We start from the raw sequence: 22028 nt of genomic DNA, 5'->3' as shown, positions 1-22028 counted from the left end.
AAAGTACTCGAACTGTATGTTCCATGATGAGTCCAAAAAGACCATCTGTTGTGTACAGTAGATCCCACTATAAATCGAGCCCTGATGACAGGGAAGGCTAAGCACCATCTTATGTAATCATTTCAGTTGCTGCTTATCTGTCTCATTTCACTATGACCTTAAAGCAGGGGTGGTCAACTCCAGTCCTCCAGGGCCTGATTGGTGTCACTCTTTTCTCCATCCCTAACAAACACAGCTGGTTAATCAAATCTCATTTTAAACTGAAGATCATGATTAGGTGATTATTGGAGTCAGGTGTGTTAGCTGGGACTGGGACAAACCTGTGCAGCCAATCAGGCCCCCGAGGACTGGAACTGCCTACCCCTGCCTTAAAGGGACACTTGGGGATTTTGGCAATGAGGCTCTTTATCTATACGGAACTAAATATAAACGCAACATGCAACAATTTCAAAGATTTTACTGAGTTACAGTTAATATAAGGAAATCGGTCAATTTAAATAATTTTATTAGGCCCTAATTTACGGATTTCTCATGACTGGGAATACAGATATGCATCTGTTGGTCACAGATACCTTAAAGTTAGTGGCATGGACCAGAAAACCAGTCAGTATCTGGTGTGACCACCATTTGCCTCATGCAGCGTGACACAACTCCTTCACATAGAGTTGATCAGGCTGTTGGTTGTGGCCTGTGGAATGTTGTCCCAATCCTCTTCAATGGCGTTTGATGCGGCTTATGGTAGAGAAATTAACGTTAAAGTCTCTGGCAACCGCTCTGGTGGGACTTTCCTGCAGTCAGCATGCAAATTGCATGCTTGTGGATACCATTTACATTTTGTTTGCTAGCATGCTAGCGGAACTTGTTGCTAGCATTGCACTATCGCTAGATAGCATCATCTCGTGCAACTACCTTTAACTTCCTTCATACTGGACACAGAGACATACAAATGGTATCCACTTGTTCATCTGACTCTGGGGAAGTAGATAAAGGGCTTCATTGCCAAAAACCCGAAGTATCCCTTCTGTATGTTGGCCAACGGACAAACAAATGACTGATACAGCTACATGTAGTTTTATACTGTACAACCTTATTAAATCATGGCCATTTTACAATACATTGCACCATGTCTCAGTATTTAATACCAATCATAGCTCAGCCAGGACAGATTCTATAGTCTTGGAACAGGTTGTCATTACTGTCCTTTGCATGTAATCATGGAGTTGGATGCCCTAGTTGATATAACTCTGGGACTGAAGCCAGGTGAATTAAACCTGTTAAAGAGAACATGCTGCCTGCAGGGCTATACACCACAGGGGTGTGTATGTGCGTGCACCTCATTAGAAGCCTCATTGTGTCCCTCATTGTACCTGGATACCCAAACTCTCCTCTTCCATATTGTTTTCTCTCCACAGCCTTCTGTTCAGCACTTTCCCCTGCAGACCCTGTAAAAGCACTTTCCCCTGCAGACCCTGTAAAGGCACTTTCCCCTGCAGACCCTGTAAAGGCACTTTCCCCTGCAGACTCGGTAAAGGCACTTTCCCCCGCAGACCCTGTAAAGACACTTTCCCCTGCAGACCCTGTAAAGACACTTTCCCCTGCAGACCCTGTAAAGGCACTTTCCCCTGCAGAGCCTGTAAAGACACTTCCCCCTGCAGAGCCTGTAAAGACACTTCCCCCTGCAGAGCCTGTAAAGACACTTCCCCCTGCAGACCCTGTAAAGGCACTTTCCCCTGCAGACCCTGTAAAGACACTTTCCCCTGCAGACCCTGTAAAGACACTTTCCCCTGCAGACCCTGTAAAGGCACTTTCCCCTGCAGACCCTGTAAAGGCACTTTCCCCTGCAGACCCTGTAAAGGCACTTTCCCCTGCAGACCCTGTAAAGGCACTTTCCCCTGCAGACCCTGTAAAGGCACTTTCCCCTGCAGAGCCTGTAAAGGCACTTTCCCCAGACCCTGTAAGACCCCCTGCAGAGCCTGTAAAGGCACTTTCCCCTGCAGACCTGTAAAGGCACTTTCCCCTGCAGACCCCCTGTAAAGGCACTGTTTCCCCCTGTGTAAAGGCACTTTCCCCTGCCCCCTGCAGACCCTGTAAAGGCACTTTCCCCTGCAGAGCCTGTAAAGGCACTTTCCCCTGCAGAGCACTTTCCCCTGCAGACCCTGTAAAGGCACTTTCCCCTGCAGACCTGTGTTTCCCCTGCAGAGGTAAAGGCACTTTCCCCTGCAGACCCACTTTCCCCTGCAGACCCCTTTCCCCTGCAGACCCTGTAAAGGCACTTTCCCCTTTCCCCTTTCCCCTGCAGACCCTGTAAAGGCACTTTCCCCTGCAGACCCTGTAAAGGCACTTTCCCCTGCAGACCCTGTAAAGGCACTTTCCCCTGCAGACCCTGTAAAGGCACTTTCCCCTGCAGACCCTGTAAAGGCACTTTCCCCTGCAGACCCTGTAAAGGCACTTTGTAAAGGCACTTTCCCCCGCAGACCCTGTAAAGGCACTTTCCCCCGCAGACCCTGTAAAGGCACTTTCCCCGAGACCCTGTAAAGGCACTTTCCCCGCAGACCCTGTAAAGGCACTTTCCCCTGAGACCCTGTAAAGGCACTTTCCCCCGCAGAGCCTGTAAAGGCACTTTCCCCATGAGCCTGTAAAGGAGCCTGTAAAGGCACTTTCCCCCGAGCCTGTAAAGACCTGTAAAGGCACTTTCCCCTGCAGTGTAAAGGCACTTTCCCCGCAGAGCCTGTAAAGGCACTTTCCCCGCAGAGCCTGTAAAGGCACTTTCCCCCGCAGACCCTGTAAAGGCACTTTCCCCCGCAGACCCTGTAAAGGCACTTTCCCCGCAGACCCTGTAAAGGCACATTCCCCTGCAGACCCTGTAAAGGCTGTCATAAATTGCTACTCCTCTTATTGCCTTTGCCAGCATGCCAAATTTCCCCTGAAAGTTTAGCAGAAAAAGCCAGCTGAATTTTCCACTGCATGAGCAGAACATGCATATGCTGTCGTTCACCAGCCCCCTAAAATCTGACCAGAAATGCATCTCTGTCTCCGGTTTGTTAGACCGAACTTCCTTATGACATGCTCTTATAAGTCACTCAGCTTGTCTCTGTGTCATGCCACTGATTTGTCTTAGGAGAAGCCTGTCACTAAAATCATCTTCACTTCTTGGGTGGACATTTTCTCTTATGTTAGTCGCTGGTACAGTATGTAGTGTTGGTGATGGCACAGTACTGGCTAGTACAGCACCTATTGTATCCGCTAAGTTGAGCACACTGGGCTGACTTACTGTTTGGCAGTCGCACTGATTTTGTGCTACAGTTGCAGTGTTGTTTGAGCCAAAATGGCTACCATGTGGTAGGCCATTATGTGGTAAAGCCAAAATGGGTGCCATATGGACACTGATAACACCTGGTCTCCTGTCATTGGCCCATGCAGGACTGCTTCACAGTGGAAGGGGAGGACCTGAAGCATGACTTTGAGAGACTGCAGCTGGCCATGGAGATGGTGGGATTCCTGCCTGCCACGCGCAAACAGTGAGTACACACACACACTAAATCTCACTGCTCGTACGCACACTGACACATACACTGAAATTACAAACACAGGCAAAGGAATCATCGTCACAGGTAAATTACCAGGATACACTGTCCAAAAGCTCGAGCCAGGTTTCTGTAACGCGCCAGGTTTCTGTGTTGAAACGAGCCAGGTTACTGTGTTGAAACGGGCCAGGTTACTGTGTTGAAACGGGCCAGGTTACTGTGTTGAAACGAGCCAGGTTACTGTGTTGAAACGAGCCAGGTTACTGTGTTGAAATGAGCCAGGTTACTGTGTTGAAACGAGCCAGGTTTCTGTAACGGGCCAGGTTTCTGTAACGAGCCAGGTTTCTGTGTTGAAACGAGCAAGGTTTCTGTAACGAGACCGGTTTCTGTGGTGACACAAGCTTTGTTTACTGTCCCACAGGATATTTTCTCTGTTGTCGGCCATTCTTCACCTGGGGAACATCCGCTACAAGAAGAAGACCTACCGAGATGACTCCATTGACATCTGCAATCCAGAAGTCCTACCTACTGTCTCAGAACTGTTAGAGGTAAGCCTGTTACTGTCTCAGAACTGTTAGAGGTAAGCTTGTTACTGTTGAAATGATTTCTTATTAAGTTTACATTTGACATGTTAGTTATTTAGCAGATGCTCTTATCCAGATCCACTTACAGTTAACTTCTCTGGGATATGTGGGACGGTAGCGTCCCACCTCGCCAACAGCCAGTGAAATTACAGGGCGCCAAATTCAAAACAACAGAAATCTCATAATTAAAATTCCTCAAACATACAAGTATTATACACCATTTTAAAGATAAACTTCTCGTTAATCCAGCCACATTGTCTGATTTCAAAAAGGCTTTACGGAGAAAGCACACCGTACGATTATGTTAGGTCAGAGCCTAGCCACAGAAAAACATACAGCCATTTTCCAAAGAAGGAGAGGTGTCACTAAAGACAGAAATAGCGTTAAAATTAATCACTAACCTTAGATGATCTTCACCGGATGGCACTTCCAGCACTCCATGTTAGACAATAAATGTGTGTTTTGTTCGATAAAGATCATCTTTATGTCCAAAAACCTCATTTGAAATTGGTGCGTTATGTTCAGAAATGCATTGTCTCAGACAAACATCCGGTGAAAGTGCAGAGAGCCACATCAAATTACAGAAATACTCATCAAAACATTGATGAAAGATACAAATGTTAAACACACAATTAACAATAAACTTCTCCTTAATGCAACCGCTGTGTCAGATTTTTAAAAAGTTTTACTGTAAAAGCCCACCATGCAATTATGTTAGGTCAGCGCCTAGCTACAGAAAAACATAGACATTTTTCAACCAAGGAGAGGTGTCACAAAACTCAGAAATAGCGTTATAAATATTCACTTACCTTTGATGATCTTCATCGGAATGCACTCCCAGGAATCCCAGTTCCACAATAAATGTTTGTTTTGTTCGATAAAGTCCCATCATTTATGTCCTAATACCTCCTTTTTGTTTGCGCGTTTAATTCACAAATCCAAATTCACAAGGCGCAGGTACTTAGTTCAGACGAAAAGTCAAAACAGTTCCATTACAGTTCGTACAAACATGTCAAACGATGTATATAATCAATCTTTATGATGGTTTTTATCATAAATCTTCAATTATATTCCAACCGGACAATTCCTTTGTCTTTAGAAATGACAAGGAATGTAGCTCGCTCTCACGGTTGTGCACGTGACTAAACTAATGGCTTCCTGCCAGACCCCTGGTTCAAACAGCTCTTATTCGCTCCCCCTTCATAGTAGAAGCCTGAAACAAGGTTCTAAAGACTGTTGACATCTTGTGGAAGCCTTAGGAAGTGCAATATGGCTCCATAGACACTGTATATTGGATAGGCAATCATTTTTTCTCAGGTGCTTGCCTGCCATATGAGTTCTGTTATACTCAGACATTATTCAAACAGTTTTAGAAACTTCAGAGTGTTTTCTATCCAAATCTACTAAGTATATGCATATTCTAGCTTTTGGCCCTGAGTAGCAGGTAGTTTACTCTGGGCACCTTATTCATCCAAGCTACTCAATACTGTCCCCCAGTCCCAAAGAAGTTAATGCATTCCTGTTAAGATGGCTAGGTGAGACAACCACTTATCACAGCCATAGTCCATTTCTTCTCAATAAAGGAGCTATCAACCAAGTCGGTGCTAGTAAGAAAATACACGTGTGAGTTAAAGTTCAAGAAAGGCAAGGCTTTATATAATTGTATTTTTAATTTTCTTGTTTTATAATGGATACAACAGATGTTGATTGAATGAGACCTACGTAGTGTGGAAATCTATTCTTCAAATGTGTTCCCATCCACACAAGCACTTTGTTTCTCAGAGTCGGGATGTTTTCAGATGCTTTTGCAGGGACATACTGTACTGTGTGCAAGGCTTTTCAGTACCAAGCCACTCGGTGGAAAATGCAATTCCTCGGTCAGGAATTTGGTTTGCATGCAGCGTATAATTACATCATTTCTAATTCTGTCATCCGTCTACAAATATTCTGTAGGCACAACACTATTTGTCTCTCTCTGCCTCAGTTTATGAATGATGGTTTTTCCAGTGAACATGTGCTGTGAAGGGACAGAAGTCAGGACTTATAAGGGCAGATGTATTTTCAGAATACTGATCCAACCATCGTTGAGGTTTGCAGGAAAGCAACAGGAGCAGCTAGTGGCTAAGGAACATGGCTTGTGCTCATGTGAAAGAACATATGTTCCCCAAATGGGTTGGGTCAGAATCAGTCAAGCATCTTACAGATACATGGAAATCATGTTAAAATAATAGATAAATGAGATTGTTAATGATTTATACAGCTTACTTGTGATTTAAAATATGAGATGGTTTGTAATCAGTATTTAAGTACCTTCAGATAAAGTGCTGCTGTGATTCCTCCACTAGGGTTGCACAATTCCTGGAACGTTCAGTAAATTCCCTGGCTTTCCCGATATCCCGTTTTGTAAGATTCCCAGGAATGAGGAGGAAATATTGCAGGAAATCTGGAATCCTACAACCAGGTTTTCTGTTAAACCAGGGAATTTATTGAACGTTCCAGGAATTTTGCAACCCGAGTTGGGACATAGTCTACATCCAAGAGAAGTGCACTGTGCTGGGACACAGCCTACACTCTGCCTCTTCTCCCCTCTAGTTCCAGGATGTTAATGGGATAGTGCAGGCCGCTGGCCCTCTTCAATAACTAGGAATAAGTCTTTCTCGTGAGCGTGAGTGCCCGTCCCACTAAACATAGCAGGGCACATATCCACCCTCATTACCTAAACATTCGGCTGAATGAAAGCTGTTGTAGGGCTTGGTGTGTGTACAGAAGAAGAATGGGCTTTGTGTTTCTGAAACAGAAATTGCTTTCAACTGTGAAATGAATTGTGGTCTCTTTTCTGTACAGGTCAAGGAGGAGATGCTGTTTGAAGCCCTGACGACGAGGAAGACCATGACAGTGGGAGAGAGGTTAATCGTGCCCTACAAACTGGCTGAGGTGAGACCATGTCAACAGCACAAACCTGAAACTCATCCCAAACATTCTCCACCCTTAGTGCAACGAAGAGACACAGTCAAATACTCCACCTTACCTCAAGATGTACCATTCCTCAACCCAATCCCAAAGTATTCTTGAAAATTTGATCATCAAGACATATTGCATTATTCTGCATTGGTAAATACTAAGGAATAGTAGGCACCCTGCCTATCTAAATAACGATATAGGGGAAACACTGGGTCCCAGTCCCAGGGCAGGCTGTGAAGGAGCTGGAGTCAGAGCTGGTCTGTTTGTCAGTCTCTGTCGTCTGTCTGTCTGGTTGGGTCTGTCTGTCTGGTTGGGTCTGTCAGTCTGTCTGTCTGGTTGGGTCTGTCTGTCTGTCTGGTTGGGTCTGGTTGGGTCTGTCAGTCAGTCTGTCTGTCTGTCTGGTTGGGTCTGTCAGTCTGTCTGTCTGGTTGGGTCTGTCAGTCGGCCTGTCTGTCTGGTTGGGTCGTCGGTCTGTCTGTCTGGTTGGGTCTGTCAGTCGGTCTGTCTGTCTGGTTGGGTGTGGATAGTTGAGGGATCAGATTGATGTCTACAGTGGGGTAGGCCATGGTGGATGTCAGGGCCGTTAAAAGGGGTCTGCTCTGCAGGGCCAGCGGAACTCACAGCTACACACACACACACTCATACACCACATCTATCATTTTGACCTTGGAAACACTGAGTGGGAAGTGACTCTGTGTACAGCTGTTAAATGTTAGTTCCACTGGCCCTACTGAGCAGACCCCCTTTAATGGGAGTGTGCTTGTAACCATGCAAACACCTAGATATGGTTTTAAGTTCACTATAAAAGTATCCTTGAAATGTGCATCTGCATTGCAAGTCAGCCTTACACCAAGCTACTGAAAATAGTCCCTTTTGAGAAAGACTGCCACAGCTCTCAATACAATGGCACAAATTCCTTTTCCTCAACGCTAGTCCACAAAGGCTGCAGCATCAGAGAGCTGCTTAGTTTGTTTACAGAAACCAGAGAGGGATTCTCTGAAAACAAACACACTACGGCCATGTAATGCAGACAAGACTCAGCTGAAAGACTCACAAGCTCACAAAGTGGAAATCAAAGGCCTATTCTTTTAAGTGTAATTCTAAAGTAGAATTATTAGTTTTAGTATAATTGCATATTATTTTTAGTTATTTACACCTACAGTATGTCCACATGTTGGATGGGTATTTTATCTAAATCTTTTCCACAAAGTCTATCCTTTTCTACCTCCCCAACTAGCATGTGTCTATGCCATATCACAGCATACAACACACTTCCTCACTACACAAAACTTTTATAATCCACAAGACCGCTACTTTATCAACCATATAATGCAAAACACAGCTACGCCCTCGTTCCAGCTGTTTAGGAGCCATTTTATATGAACAAACAGTGCTGATTGTTCTGGCAGCTCTTTGGGTGGTCCTTTCTGTAAACATTGTTGTAACGGTTGCAACAGTGAACTTTTACTCATTCGCCCTGTAGTCTCAACTGGTATTTTACTACTTGAAAACTCAAGTACCATGGATTTGTTTTCTCTCTAATTGTGACTCACCACCTGGATTCAGTCTTACGGAGGAACATTTGAAATTGTGTTTTTTACAGAGCTACAAAGTGGTATATCATAAACTGTATTTGAGGAACAATGGGAAGGTAATTCTGCTTTGAAAGTTGATGAACTTTTGTCGCAGAGCATTGTTCACACCCTCTTAAGCTTTTGCCCCACCCATCTCATTTTTGCTCTCGGAGCGCATACTTGACGCTCTGGCCGATAATTTGTTTACCTATGGATAACATGAAAACAGCCTAACCAGCTCTACTGGCAACAATTTCATTACGCTTTTTCAGACTGACACCGGCCATATTCAACGGGTGTTGTACACACGTCACGTAACATTTAGCTAACGAGTCAGCCAGCTAACGTTAGCTAGTTAAACCACAATGAACAGTGCCAACAATGCCACAGTGCGGGGAGCTAACCAACCAGATTCAATGTTAGCTAGCAAACATTAGGCTCTAAATAGAAAAGCAAACGGCTCTGGGATACAGATAATAACGTCAGCTGGGGAGCCAGCCAGACAGCTAACAGTAGCTTGAAATGAAACCACTTTCTGTCAAAATTAGAAATGTGTAATATATGAAAATGTAGCTAGCTATTTTACCTGTATACATCATCATGCATGATGGACGCGTATCCCTGTCAGAAATGCCATGCCACGGTTGCCCTTAGTTTGAAGATGTAATCCGGAGGTGTTTTCGCCATCTCTTTATCTGTCATACTCTAATTACATTGATTTCAAAACTTGATCCTCCCGGAGGTGGAGAGCAACACATATGCAGCTCCACTACACAATACATTTTTTTTAAAGCCCCGTTCAACAGGATTACCAACAGACTGACGAGCTCAAATAGACAGAAGCCTTCTATATGGCAGACCAATCCAAACTCCTCTCTCGGCATTTCCAGCCCACTTATTATCTCAGCCAATCATTTGTGGTTTAACTTCTGTGGTTTAACCAACAAGGCTCATAATTTAACAATTGCATTTACAGATGGCATACAAGTTTGTTATTAAGGCACATGAAAGCTCACATTTTTGACAAGGCATTTCTGCCAAAAAATGCATTTAGAAAAAAAATAGTTTACGTTCAAGCGGCTCTCCTGTGAAGTCGTGATATAAGATATGCCTCGTTTCCTGGATCAGGTCTTATCCATTTTGTTATTGAGATATTTAAAAGATTGATGCTCACCGGAATGTTCTGAATCCAACTTCCTTTAAATAATGAAAAGGGCTCTCACTTTTTAAGACTCTTGCTAGCAATATAAATAGCATTTTGTATGATCTTCAGGAGTTGCTAGGCAGATCTTTTTGTAGTCGCTAAAAATAAAGTAGTAAATTATGTAAAAGACAGTCATTTCAACTTTAGCTGGACCGTTGTATAATGGCATGTTTTGAGCAAAAGTAGACATCTGAAGCTCTGCAGGCACTTATACTGGAAATGTACTATACTAACTTCCCACACAATTCAGTCACATTTTTGTGTGTGGTAAATCTATCTCACCTGGTTGATTAATGGACATTCAGGCATGGCAACAGAAGATGACAAACAGCCCTTCACTGTCTGTGATGGCATGAGTTAATGACTCCTAATAATAATAATAATATATTACATTTTTAAAACACTTTTTTCATTATACAGAATAATGTTGAAGTGCATAAAATAATAAATAAAAAACAAATACAAAACAAATTGGCACAACAAGACAGGATAACTGACACAAGGAACCCAGCTGACACTACAAGGGACAAGGAACCCAGCTGACACTACAAGGGACAAGGAACCCAGCTGACACTACAGGGGACAAGGAACCCAGCTGACACTACAGGGGACAAGGACACCAAAGAACCCAGCTGACACTACAAGGGACAAGGAACCCAGCTGACACTACAGGGGACAAGGACACCAAAGAACCCAGCTGACACTACAAGGGACAAGGAACCCAGCTGACACTACAGGGGACAAGGACACCAAGGAACCCAGCTGACACTACAGGGGACAAGGAACAGCTGACACTACAGGAACAAGGACACCTAAGCCCAGCTGACACTACTAGGGACAAGGAACCCAGCTGACACTACAGGGGACAAGGACACCAAGGAACCCAGCTGACACTACAGGGGACAAGGACACCAAGGAACCCAGCTGACACTACTAGGGACAAGGAACCCAGCTGACACTACAGGAGACAAGGACACCAAATAACCCAGCTGACACTACTAGGGACAAGGAACCCAGCTGACACTACAGGAGACAAGGACACCAAAGAACCCAGCTGACACTACAAGGGACAAGGAACCCAGCTGACACTACAGGAGACAAGGACACCAAATAACCCAGCTGACACTACTAGGGACAAGGAACCCAGCTGACACTACAGGGGACAAGGACACCAAGGAACCCAGCTGACACTACAGGGGACAAGGACACCTAAGAACCCAGCTGACACTACTAGGGACAAGGAACCCAGCTGACACTACAGGGGACAAGGACACCAAGGAACCCAGCTGACACTACAGGGGACAAGGACACCAAGGAACCCAGCTGACACTACAGGAGACAAGGACACCAAATAACCCAGCTGACACTACTAGGGACAAGGAACCCAGCTGACACTACAGGGGACAAGGACACCAAGGAACCCAGCTGACACTACAGGGGACAAGGACACCAAGGAACCCAGCTGACACTACAGGAGACAAGGACACCAAATAACCCAGCTGACACTACTAGGGACAAGGAACCCAGCTGACACTACAGGGGACAAGGACACCAAGGAACCCAGCTGACACTACAGGGGACAAGGACACCTAAGAACCCAGCTGACACTACTAGGGACAAGGAACCCAGCTGACACTACAGGGGACAAGGACACCAAGGAACCCAGCTGACACTACAGGGGACAAGGACACCAAATAACCCAGCTGACACTACTAGGGACAAGGAACCCAGCTGACACTACAGGGGACAAGGACACCAAGGAACCCAGCTGACACTACAAGGGACAAGGACACCAAGGAACCCAGCTGACACTACAAGGGACAAGGACACCAAAGAACCCAGCTGACACTACAGGGGACAAGGACACCAAAGAACCCAGCCGACACTACAAGGGACAAGAACACCAAGGAACCCAGCTATCAACAGAAAGCCTTCCTAAAGAGAAACTTGGAAGCACAAGCATTTCGCTACACTCGCATTAACATCTGCTAACCATGTGTATGTGACAAATAAAATTTGATTTGATTTGGTTATGTTATGTTATTAAAACTTATGTTGCATGTTTCGTGTCTATAGTCGATATACTGTAGTCAATTGTGAAATTGCCCGTTTTCCACCGTACTTAGATCAGTAATACTTTTGTGTGAAAACGTCCTCTAGTACTTTGCTATTACACCATCTCTCTCACTCTATTTCCATTTCCTTGTAAAATACATTGTCTCATTCCTTGACACCTCTATGCTATCAGCTGCCTATCCTCAGAGGGGTAATGTTTTCATTGGTGTCTGTTCTACAGTAGATTGGATTGGTAGTGCCTCTGTCACTCTGATGGTCATTAGGCAGACTAATGTCATTAATCATGACCAGGAGAGGTGCTGCTGGGACGTAATACAGGGTGCCAGCCCAGGACTCGCCTCCTGTGGCCACCTGCTGAAGCCCCATTGCCACGCCACGAGTCACAATGCTGTGCTTGAAAGATATTAACCAGACATGGAGCGCTGATCTAAGATCAGGTCCCCCCTGTCCATGTAATCGTATTCATTCTGATCAAAACAACAGCACTGATCCTAGACCAGCACTCCGACTCTAAGACACTTTATGAATATGGCCCTGCTCACGGATCTCCTGGGTCATGTTCGTTAGGCACGTGAAACTGGGAGGGCACTACCTTAGTGTATCTAATAAGAACTTTAGTGTTTTCATTTCGTAGTTGGACTGGGAACATGACTCAAGTCTTTGTCATATGTCTAATATTCATCCATGTTACTATACTCAGCAAAAAAAGAAACGTCCTCTCACTGTCAACTGTGTTTATTTTCAGCAAACGTAACGTGTAAATATTTGTATGAAAACAACAAGATTCCACAACTGAGACATAAACTGAACAAGTTCCACAGACATGTGACTAACAGAAATTGGATAATGTGTCCCTGAACAAAGGAGGTGTCAAAATCAAAAGTAACGGTCAGTATCTGGTGTGGCCACCAGCTGCATTAAGTACTGCAGTGCAGCTCCTCCTCATGGAATGTACCAGATTTTCCAGTTCTTGCTGTGAGATGTTACCCCACTCTTCCACCAAGGCACATGCAAGATCCAGGCCATTTCTGTGGGGAATGGCCCTAGCCTTCACCCTACCATCCAACAGGTCCCAGACGTGCTCAATGGGATTGAGATCCAGGCTCTTCGCTGGCCATGGGAGAACACTGACATTCCTGTCTTGTAGGAAGTCATGCACAGAACGATCAGTATGGCTGGTGGCATTGTCATGCTGGAGGGTCATGTCAGGATGAGCCTGCAAGAAGGGTACCACATGAGGGAGGAGGATCTCTTCCCTGTTCCGCACAGTGTTGAGATTGCCTGCAATGACGACAAGCTCAGTCCGATGATGCTGTGACACACCGCCCCAGACCATGACGGACCCTCCACCTCAAATTGATTCCGCTCCAGAGTACAGGCCTCGGTGTAACGCTCATTCCTTCGACGATAACAGCGAATCCGAACATCACCCCTGGTGAGACAAAACCGCGGCCCGTCAGTGAATAGCACTTTTTGCCAGTCCTGTCTGGTCCAGCGACGGTTGGATTTTGCCCATTGACGACGTTGTTGCCGGTGAGGACGTGCCTTACAACAGGCCTACAAGCCCTCAGTCCAGCCTCTCTCAGCCTATTGCGGACAGTCAGAGCACTGATGAAAGGATTGTGCATTCCTTGTGTAACTCGGGCAGTTGTTGTTGCCATCCTGTACCTGTCCCACAGGTGTGATGTTCGGATGTACACCGATCCTGTGCAGGTGTTACACGTGGTCTGCCACTGCGAGGACCATCAGATGTCCATCCTGTCTCCTTGTAGCGCTGTCTTAGGCGTCTCACAGTACGGACATGGCAATTTATTGTCCTAGCAGCATCTGCAGTCTTCGCGACACCGTGCAGCATGCCAAAGGCACGTTCACGCAGATGAGCAGGTACCCTGGGCATCTTTCTTTTTTCTTTTTTTTTTCCAAAGTCAGTAGAAAGGCCTCTTAGTGTCCTAAGTTTTCATAACTGTGACCTTTAATTGCCTACCGTCTGTAAGGTGTTAGTTAGTGTGTTAACAACTGTTCCACAGGTGCATGTTCATTAACTAACTGTTTATGGTTCATTGAACAAGCATGGGAAACACTTTTTTTATTTTTTTATTTACCCCCTTTTTCTCCCCAATTTCGTGGTATCCAATTGTTAGTTGTTAATGTCTTGTGTCATCGCTACAACACCCGTACGGGCTCGGGAGAGACGAAGGTCGAAAGCCATGCGTCCTCTGAAACACAACCCAACCAAGCCGCACTGCTTCTTAAAACAACCCGCATCCAACCCGGAAGCCAGCCGCACCAATGTGTCGGAGGAAACACCGTACGCCTAGCGGCCTGGTCAGCATGCACTGCGCCCTGCCCACCACAGGAGTTGATGAGACAAGGATATCCCTACCGGCCTAACCCGGACGACGCTAGGCCAATTGTGCGTCGCCCCATGGACCTCCCGGTCGCGGCCGGCTGCGACAGAGCCTGGGCTCGAACCCAGAGTCTCTGGTGGCACAGCCTTAGACCACTGCGCTGCCCAGGAAACAGTTTTTAAGCTCTTTACAATGAAGATCTGTGAAGTTATCCGGATTTTTACGAATTATCTTTTACAGAGTCCTGAAAAAGGGACGTTTATTTTTTTGCTGAGTTTACTTCCATCAGATACTTCCATCAGACATTGTAATCAACTTCACTTGTGTGGATTTCCTGCTTTAATTATACAATGTTCCTAACATCTGGGCCCCATCGGGTTTGGCTTCAAACAAATAACTAATAAACATCTAGAAATCAAGATGCATTTGTTGCTTGTTTTTCTACATTGCAATCAAACAAGACTAAATCTCTTCCAAAGACATAAAACGCCACATGCAACAATTTTCAAGGAAATCAGCCACCTCCGACGTCGTTTTTAGAGAATTTGGCAGTACCACGTGTAACCATGCCAGCCAAGGACCGCCACATCCGGCTTCTTCACCTGCGGGATCATGTGAGACCAGCCACCCAGACAGCTGATGAAACCAAGGAGTATTTCTGTCTGTAATAAAGCCCTCTTGTGGGGAAAAACCTATTCTGATTGTCTGTGCCTAGCTCCCCAGTGGGTGTGCCTAGCTCCCCAGTGGGTGTGCCTAGCTCCCCAGTGGGTGTGCCCGGCTCCCCAGTGGGTGTGCCCGGCTCCCCAGTGGGTGTGCCCGGCTCCCCAGTGGGTGTGCCCGGCTCCCCAGTGGGTGTGCCCGGCTCCCCAGTGGGTGTGCCCGGCTCCCCAGTGGGTGTGCCCGGCTCCCCAGTGGGTGTGCCCGGCTCCCCACTGGGTGTGCCCGGCTCCCCAGTGGGTGTGCCCGGCTCCCCAGTGGGTGAGCCCGGCTCCCCACTGGGTGTGCCCGGTTCCCCACTGGGTGTGCCCGGCTCCCCACTGGGTGTGCCCGGCTCCCCACTGGGTGTGCATTGGTCCCAAGTGGCCTAATGAATTTATTTCACTTGATCTGATTTTTTTACAATGAACTGTATGTAACTCAGTAAAATCATAGTAATTGTTGCATGTGGCGTTTTTATATTTTTGTTCAGTATATATTGGAAGAGATTTAGTCTTGTTTGATTGCAAGGTAGAAAAACAAGCAACAAATGCATCTTGATTTCTAGATGTTTATTAGTTATTTGTTTGAAGACAAACCTGATGGGGCCCAGATGTTAGGAACATTGTATAATTAAAGCAGGAAATCCACACAAGTGAAGTTGATTCCATTGTCTGATGGAAGTGTTTAGGGTATTCCATGCGTACCTAACTGATCACCCATGGCACCAGGGCACGTGTTCACAAAGCGTCTCAGAGTGGGAGTGCTGATCTAGGATCAGTTTTGTCTTTTTGATCATATTGAATAAGAGGAGGTTCTGATCCCGGATGAGCACTGCTACTTTGAGATGCTTTAGTGAGGTGAAGTAGCTCACTAGTAAAACGGATGAATAGTGAGGTGGAGTAGCTCACTAGTAACACGGATGAATAGTGAGGTGGAGTAGCTCACTAGTAACACGGATGAATAGTGAGGTGAAGTAGCTCACTAGTAATACCGATGAATAGTGAGGTGCAGAAGCTCACTAGTAACACGGATGAATAGTGAGGTGGAGTAGCTCACTAGTAACACGGATGAATAGTGAGTGCAGCTCACTAGTAACACGGATGAATAGTGAGGTGCAGTAGCTCACTAGTAACATGGATGAATAGTGAGGTGCAGTGGGTCACTAGTAACACGGATGAATAGTGAGGTGGTAGTAGCTCACTAGTAACACGGATGAATAGTGAGGTGCAGTAGAAGCTCATGAATAGTAGTAACACTAGTAACACGGATGAATAGTGAGGTGGAGTAGCTCACTAGTAACACGGATGAATAGTGAGGTGCAGTAGCTCACTAGTAACATGGATGAATAGTGAGGTGCAGTAGGTCACTAGTAACACGGATGAATAGTGAGGTGGAGTAGCTCACTAGTAACACGGATGAATAGTGAGGTGCAGTAGCTCACTAGTAACATGGATGAATAGTGAGGTGCAGTGGGTCACTAGTAACACGGATGAATAGTGAGGTGGAGTAGCTCACTAGTCACTAGTAACACGGATGAATAGTGAGGTGAAGTAGCTCACTAGTAATATCGATGAATAGTGAGGTGCAGTAGCTCACTAGTAACACGGATGAATAGTGAGGTGGAGTAGCTCACTAGTAACACGGATGAATAGTGAGGTGCAGTAGCTCACTAGTAATACCGATGAATAGTGAGGTGCAGAAGCTCACTAGTAACACGGATGAATAGTGAGGTGGAGTAGCTCACTAGTAACACGGATGAATAGTGAGGTGCAGTAGCTCACTAGTAACATGGATGAATAGTGAGGTGCAGTGGGTCACTAGTAACACGGATGAATAGTGAGGTGGAGTAGGTCACTAGTAACACGGATGAATAGTGAGGTGAAGTAGCTCACTAGTAATATCGATGAATAGTGAGGTGCAGTAGCTCACTAGTAACACGGATGAATAGTGAGGTGGAGTAGCTCACTAGTAACACGGATGAATAGTGAGGTGCAGTAGGTAACTAGTAACATGGATGTGTGGTTTTGTATGTTCCTGCAGGCGGGCACGGTGCGAGACTCCATGGCCAAGTCCCTGTACAGCGCACTGTTTGACTGGATCGTGTTCCGGATCAACCACGCACTGCTCAACAACCGGGACTTGGAGGAGAGCGCCAAGGTAAGACCAACGTGACTGCTATCATGCTTTGTTACAACATACTTATGTCTGCTTATAATATATCAATGTCATGCGTTGATGACATGCTCACCTCTCCACTTCATTAAGATTAAGATCACTTGATTGGTCAATTTCAAGGTCCAACTAAAAGGTTACTTCCTTCCACTTTTAACCCAACCTCTCCGAAAGACACGCATACATACAGTGGTGGGAAAAAGTACCCAATCGTCCTACTTGAGTAAGAGTCTAAAAGTATTTGATATTAAATATACTTAAGTATAAAAAGTGCAAGTATAAACTATTTCAAAGTCCTTATATTAAGCAAATCAGACGGCATCATTTTTTTTTTTTTTTTTTTACGGATAGCCAGGGGCACACCGACACTGACATCATTCACAAAAGAAGCATTTGTCTTTAGTGAGTCTGCCAGATCAGAGGCAGTAGGGATGACCAGGGATGTTCTCTGTTTAGTGAGTCTGCCAGATCAGAGGCAGTAGGGATGACCAGGGATGTTCTCTGTTTAGTGAGTCTGCCAGATCAGAGGCAGTAGGGATGACCAGGGATGTTCTCTGTTTAGTGAGTCTGCCAGATCAGAGGCAGTAGGGATGACCAGGGATGTTCTCTGTTTAGTGAGTCTGCCAGATCAGAGGCAGTAGGGATGACCAGGGATGTTCTCTGTTTAGTGAGTCTGCCAGATCAGAGGCAGTAGGGATGACCAGGGATGTTCTCTGTTTAGTGAGTCTGCCAGATCAGAGGCAGTAGGGATGACCAGGGATGTTCTCTGTTTAGTGAGTCTGCCAGATCAGAGGCAGTAGGGATGACCAGGGATGTTCTCTGTTTAGTGAGTCTGCCAGATCAGAGGCAGTAGGGATGACCAGGGATGTTCTCTGTTTAGTGAGTCCTCCAGATCAGAGGCAGTAGGGATGACCAGGGATGTTCTCTGTTTAGTGAGTCCTCCAGATCAGAGGCAGTAGGGATGACCAGGGATGTTCTCTTAATAAGTGTGTCAATTGCACCATTTTCCCGTCCTGCTAAGCATTCAAAACGTAATGAGTACTTTTGGTTGTCAGGGAACATTTTATGGAGTAAAAAGTACATTATTTTCTTTAGGAATGTAGTGAGGTAAAAGTTGTCAAAAATGTAAATACTAAAGTACAGATACCCCCAAAACTACTTAAGTAATACTTTAAAGTATTTTTACTTAAATACTTTACTGCATACATATACAGGTTTTGGGGAGGTGTAGGGGGCTGCCACACTGGGCGCCCAGGGAGATGTTGTTGGGGCAGTTAAGTGCCTTGCTCAAGGGCACAACATTTACCCTCCTTTTGCCAGCTCACCTCCTGTCAGATTGGTTTCCATCGGACTCGGGATTCGAACTGGCAACTCTCCGGTTGCAGGCTCACCTCTCTAAGGCTACCTGACGCTCACCTCTCTAAGGCTACCTGACGCTCACCTCTCTAAGGCTACCTGACGCTCACCTCTCGAAGGCTACCTGACGCTCACCTCTCGAAGGCTACCTGACGCTCACCTCTCGAAGGCTACCTGACGCTCACCTCTCGAAGGCTACCTGACGCTCACCTCTCGAAGGCTACCTGACGCTCACCTCTCGAAGGCTACCTGACGCTCACCTCTCTAAGGCTACCTGACGCTCACCTCTCGAAGGCTACCTGACGCTCACCTCTCGAAGGCTACCTGACGCTCACCTCTCCGCCCAGAATAACTGGCTTTATGCTTCTGTTACAGGTGTTCAAATAGAGCGTGAACACCTTGGCAGAGACGAGTTGTTTTATTGATTTAATAAATCACAGTATGAACCACCTTCTGGAATCAGTGACATCAGTGGTTGTGTTTGAACAGCTTCAACCTTGTTTTCCATTATGCGCCTATGGGTCTTTGGTAACCTTCTCAAACCTTCTCAGTTAGACTTTCATGTTGAATTGTTTTTTTGTTGTTGTCAAAAAGCATATTGTTAATTGAGATTTCACCCTCATGTATCCCTCACAGATCTTTTCCATCGGAGTGCTGGACATCTTTGGCTTTGAGGACTATGAAAACAACAGCTTTGAGCAGTTCTGCATCAACTTTGCCAACGAGAGGCTCCAACACTACTTCAATCAGCACATCTTTAAGCTTGAGCAGGTAAGGCATTTGGCATTACTGCACCCTTTCAGTACTAAACTGTACGTATCCACAATGCACTTACATGGAAGTTTACAATACAGTGGTCCTTTAAAGAGAAGACCAGCTCCTCCAGTGGGTTATGCAATAGGGTTTATTATGGGGCTGACTGCCACATGACTCACCTCTTCAACCCTCTGACTGCTGATTATGATGGATCTATCTTACTTCCTCAACCCTCATTATGATGGATGGCTGTTACCTCCCCAACCCTCATTATGATGGATGGATGTTACCTCCCCAACCCTCATTATGATGGATGGCTGTTACCTCCTCAACTCTCATGATGGATGGATGTTACTTCCTCAACCCTCATTATGATGGATGGCTGTTACCTCCTCAACCCTCATTATGATGGATGGATGTTACCTCCTCAACCCTCATTATGATGGATGGATGTTACCTCCTCAACCCTCATTATGATGGAGGGATGGATGTTACCTCCTCAACCCTCATTATGATGGAGGGATGGATGTTACCTCCTCAACCCTCATTATGATGGAGGGATGGATGTTACCTCCTCAACCCTCATTATGATGGAGGGATGGATATTACCTCCTCAACCCTCATTATGATGGAGGGATGGATGTTACCTCCCCAACCCTCATTATGATGGACGGATGGCTGTTACCTCCTCAACCCTCATTATGATGGATGGATGGATGGCTGTTACCTCCTCAACCCTCATTATGATGGAGGGATGGATGTTACCTCCTCAACCCTCATTATGATGGAGGGATGGATGTTACCTCCTCAACCCTCATTATGATGGATGGCTGTTACCTCCTCAACCCTCATTATGATGGAGGTGTGTTGGTGTTAACTGACTAGATTGGAGAGAAAGGTTGTTTCGGTCATGATCAGCTTTGTAGGTAAACATCATGTTTAATCACGATTGTCCTTTAGTACTTTTTAGGCTACATTCACACAGGCAGACCAATTCCGATATCTTTTGACCAATGACATCAATCTTTTTCAAAGGTGATCTGCTTGGTCAAAAGACCAATTAGTGAAAAATATCAGAATGTGTCTGCCTGTCTAAATGAAGCCTTATAGTGAGTACAACTGAAACTGATTGGAGAGTTCCTTTTAACAGTACCATCTCAGTAATGACACATACCGTATTTGCTCAAGGAGGCCTCCTGTACAAAGGCACCCATCCATGAAGTCACTGCCGTCATTAACCTCCATGTTAAAAATTAGCCACAGCTTTTGAACGTGTACAGCACTCACTCAACTTCTAACAGGGTTTGTTTGCTTCATGCTTTGGTGAGGTTGGGCCATTGCATCATGCTACTAGTGAAGTGTTGGAGCTCAATCAAGACAATACTCTGGTATAGTTCTGAAGTGTTAGAGATCAATCAAGACAATACTCTGGTATAGTTCTGAAGTGTTGGAGCTCAATCAAGACAATACTCTGGTATAGTTCTGAAGTGTTGGAGCTCAATCAAGACAATACTCTGGTATAGTTCTGAAGTGTTAGAGCTCAATCAAGACAATACTCTGGTATAGTTCTGAAGTGTTAGAGATCAATCAAGACAATACTCTGGTATACAGTATCAGTCAAAAGTTTGGACACACCTACTCATTCAAGGGTTTTTCTTTATTTTTACTATTTTCTACATTGTAGAATAATACTGAAGACATCAAATCTATGAAATAACACATATGGAATCATGTAGTAACCCAAAAATGTGTGAATCAAATCTAAATCTATTTTATATTTGAGATTCTTCAAAGTAGCCACCCTTCGCCTTGATGACAGCTTTGCACACTCTTGGCATTGTGGTCTTGACTATTATTCTACAATGTAGAAAATAGTAAAAATAAAGAAAAACCCTGGAATAAGTAGGAGTGTCCAAACTTTAGACTGGTACTGTAGTTCTGAACTGAAGTGAACAAGACAATACTCTGGTATAGTTCTGAACTCAATACTCATAAGAATGTACTAAAGCAACCACGTGCCGCTTGTCATAAGCAGGCAGACATTTTTCTGGTGGTTGTAAATGTCCTTATCCCCTACCGTTTCTGGTGGTTGTAAATGTCCTCATCCCCTACTGTTTCTGGTGGTTGTAAATGTCCTTATCCACTACCGTTTCTGGTGGTTGTAAATGTCCTTATCCACTACTGTTTCTGGTGGTTGTAAATGTCCTCATCCCCTACCGTTTCTGGTGGTTGTAAATGTCCTTATCCACTACCGTTTCTGGTGGTTGTAAATGTCCTTATCCCCTACCGTTTCTGGTGGTTGTAAATGTCCTTATCCACTACCGTTTCTGGTGGTTGTAAATGTCCTTATCCACTACCGTTTCTGGTGGTTGTAAATGTCCTTATCCCCTACCGTTTCTGGTGGTTGTAAATGTCCTTATCCCCTACCGTTTCTGGTGGTTGTAAATGTCCTTATCCCCTACCATTTCTGGTGGTTGTAAATGTCCTTATCCCCTACCGTTTCTGGTGGTTGTAAATGTCCTTATCCACTACCGTTTCTGGTGGTTGTAAATGTCCTTATCCCCTACCGTTTCTGGTGGTTGTAAATGTCCTTATCCCCTACTGTTTATGGTGGTTGTAAATGTCCTTATCCCCTACCGTTTCTGGTTCCACTACCGTTTCTGTTTGTAAATGTCCTTATCCCCTACTGTTTATGGTGGTTGTAAATGTCCTTATCCACTACCGTTTCTGGTGGTTGTAAATGTCCTTATCCCCTACTGTTTATGGTGGTTGTA

At 45.2% G+C, this 22028-nt stretch overlaps 1 protein-coding gene across 1 annotated transcript in view; it reads left to right on the top strand.

Annotated features, from left to right (window-relative positions):
• The window catches only part of myo9aa (myosin IXAa), a 223211-nt gene that overhangs the window by 113377 nt on the left and 87806 nt on the right, over window positions 1-22028 (top strand). Inside the window, 5 exon segments of the mRNA XM_065012316.1 lie at window positions 3421-3518; window positions 3946-4072; window positions 6953-7042; window positions 17011-17127; window positions 19135-19269. Coding sequence (XP_064868388.1) covers window positions 3421-3518; window positions 3946-4072; window positions 6953-7042; window positions 17011-17127; window positions 19135-19269 — 567 coding nt within the window.

This window comes from Oncorhynchus nerka, linkage group LG27 (assembly GCF_034236695.1).
Source record: "Oncorhynchus nerka isolate Pitt River linkage group LG27, Oner_Uvic_2.0, whole genome shotgun sequence".
NCBI classification, from domain to species: domain Eukaryota; kingdom Metazoa; phylum Chordata; class Actinopteri; order Salmoniformes; family Salmonidae; genus Oncorhynchus; species Oncorhynchus nerka.
Note: the sequence above shows the minus strand (reverse complement) of the source record. Positions and strands in the feature narration are given on the sequence as shown.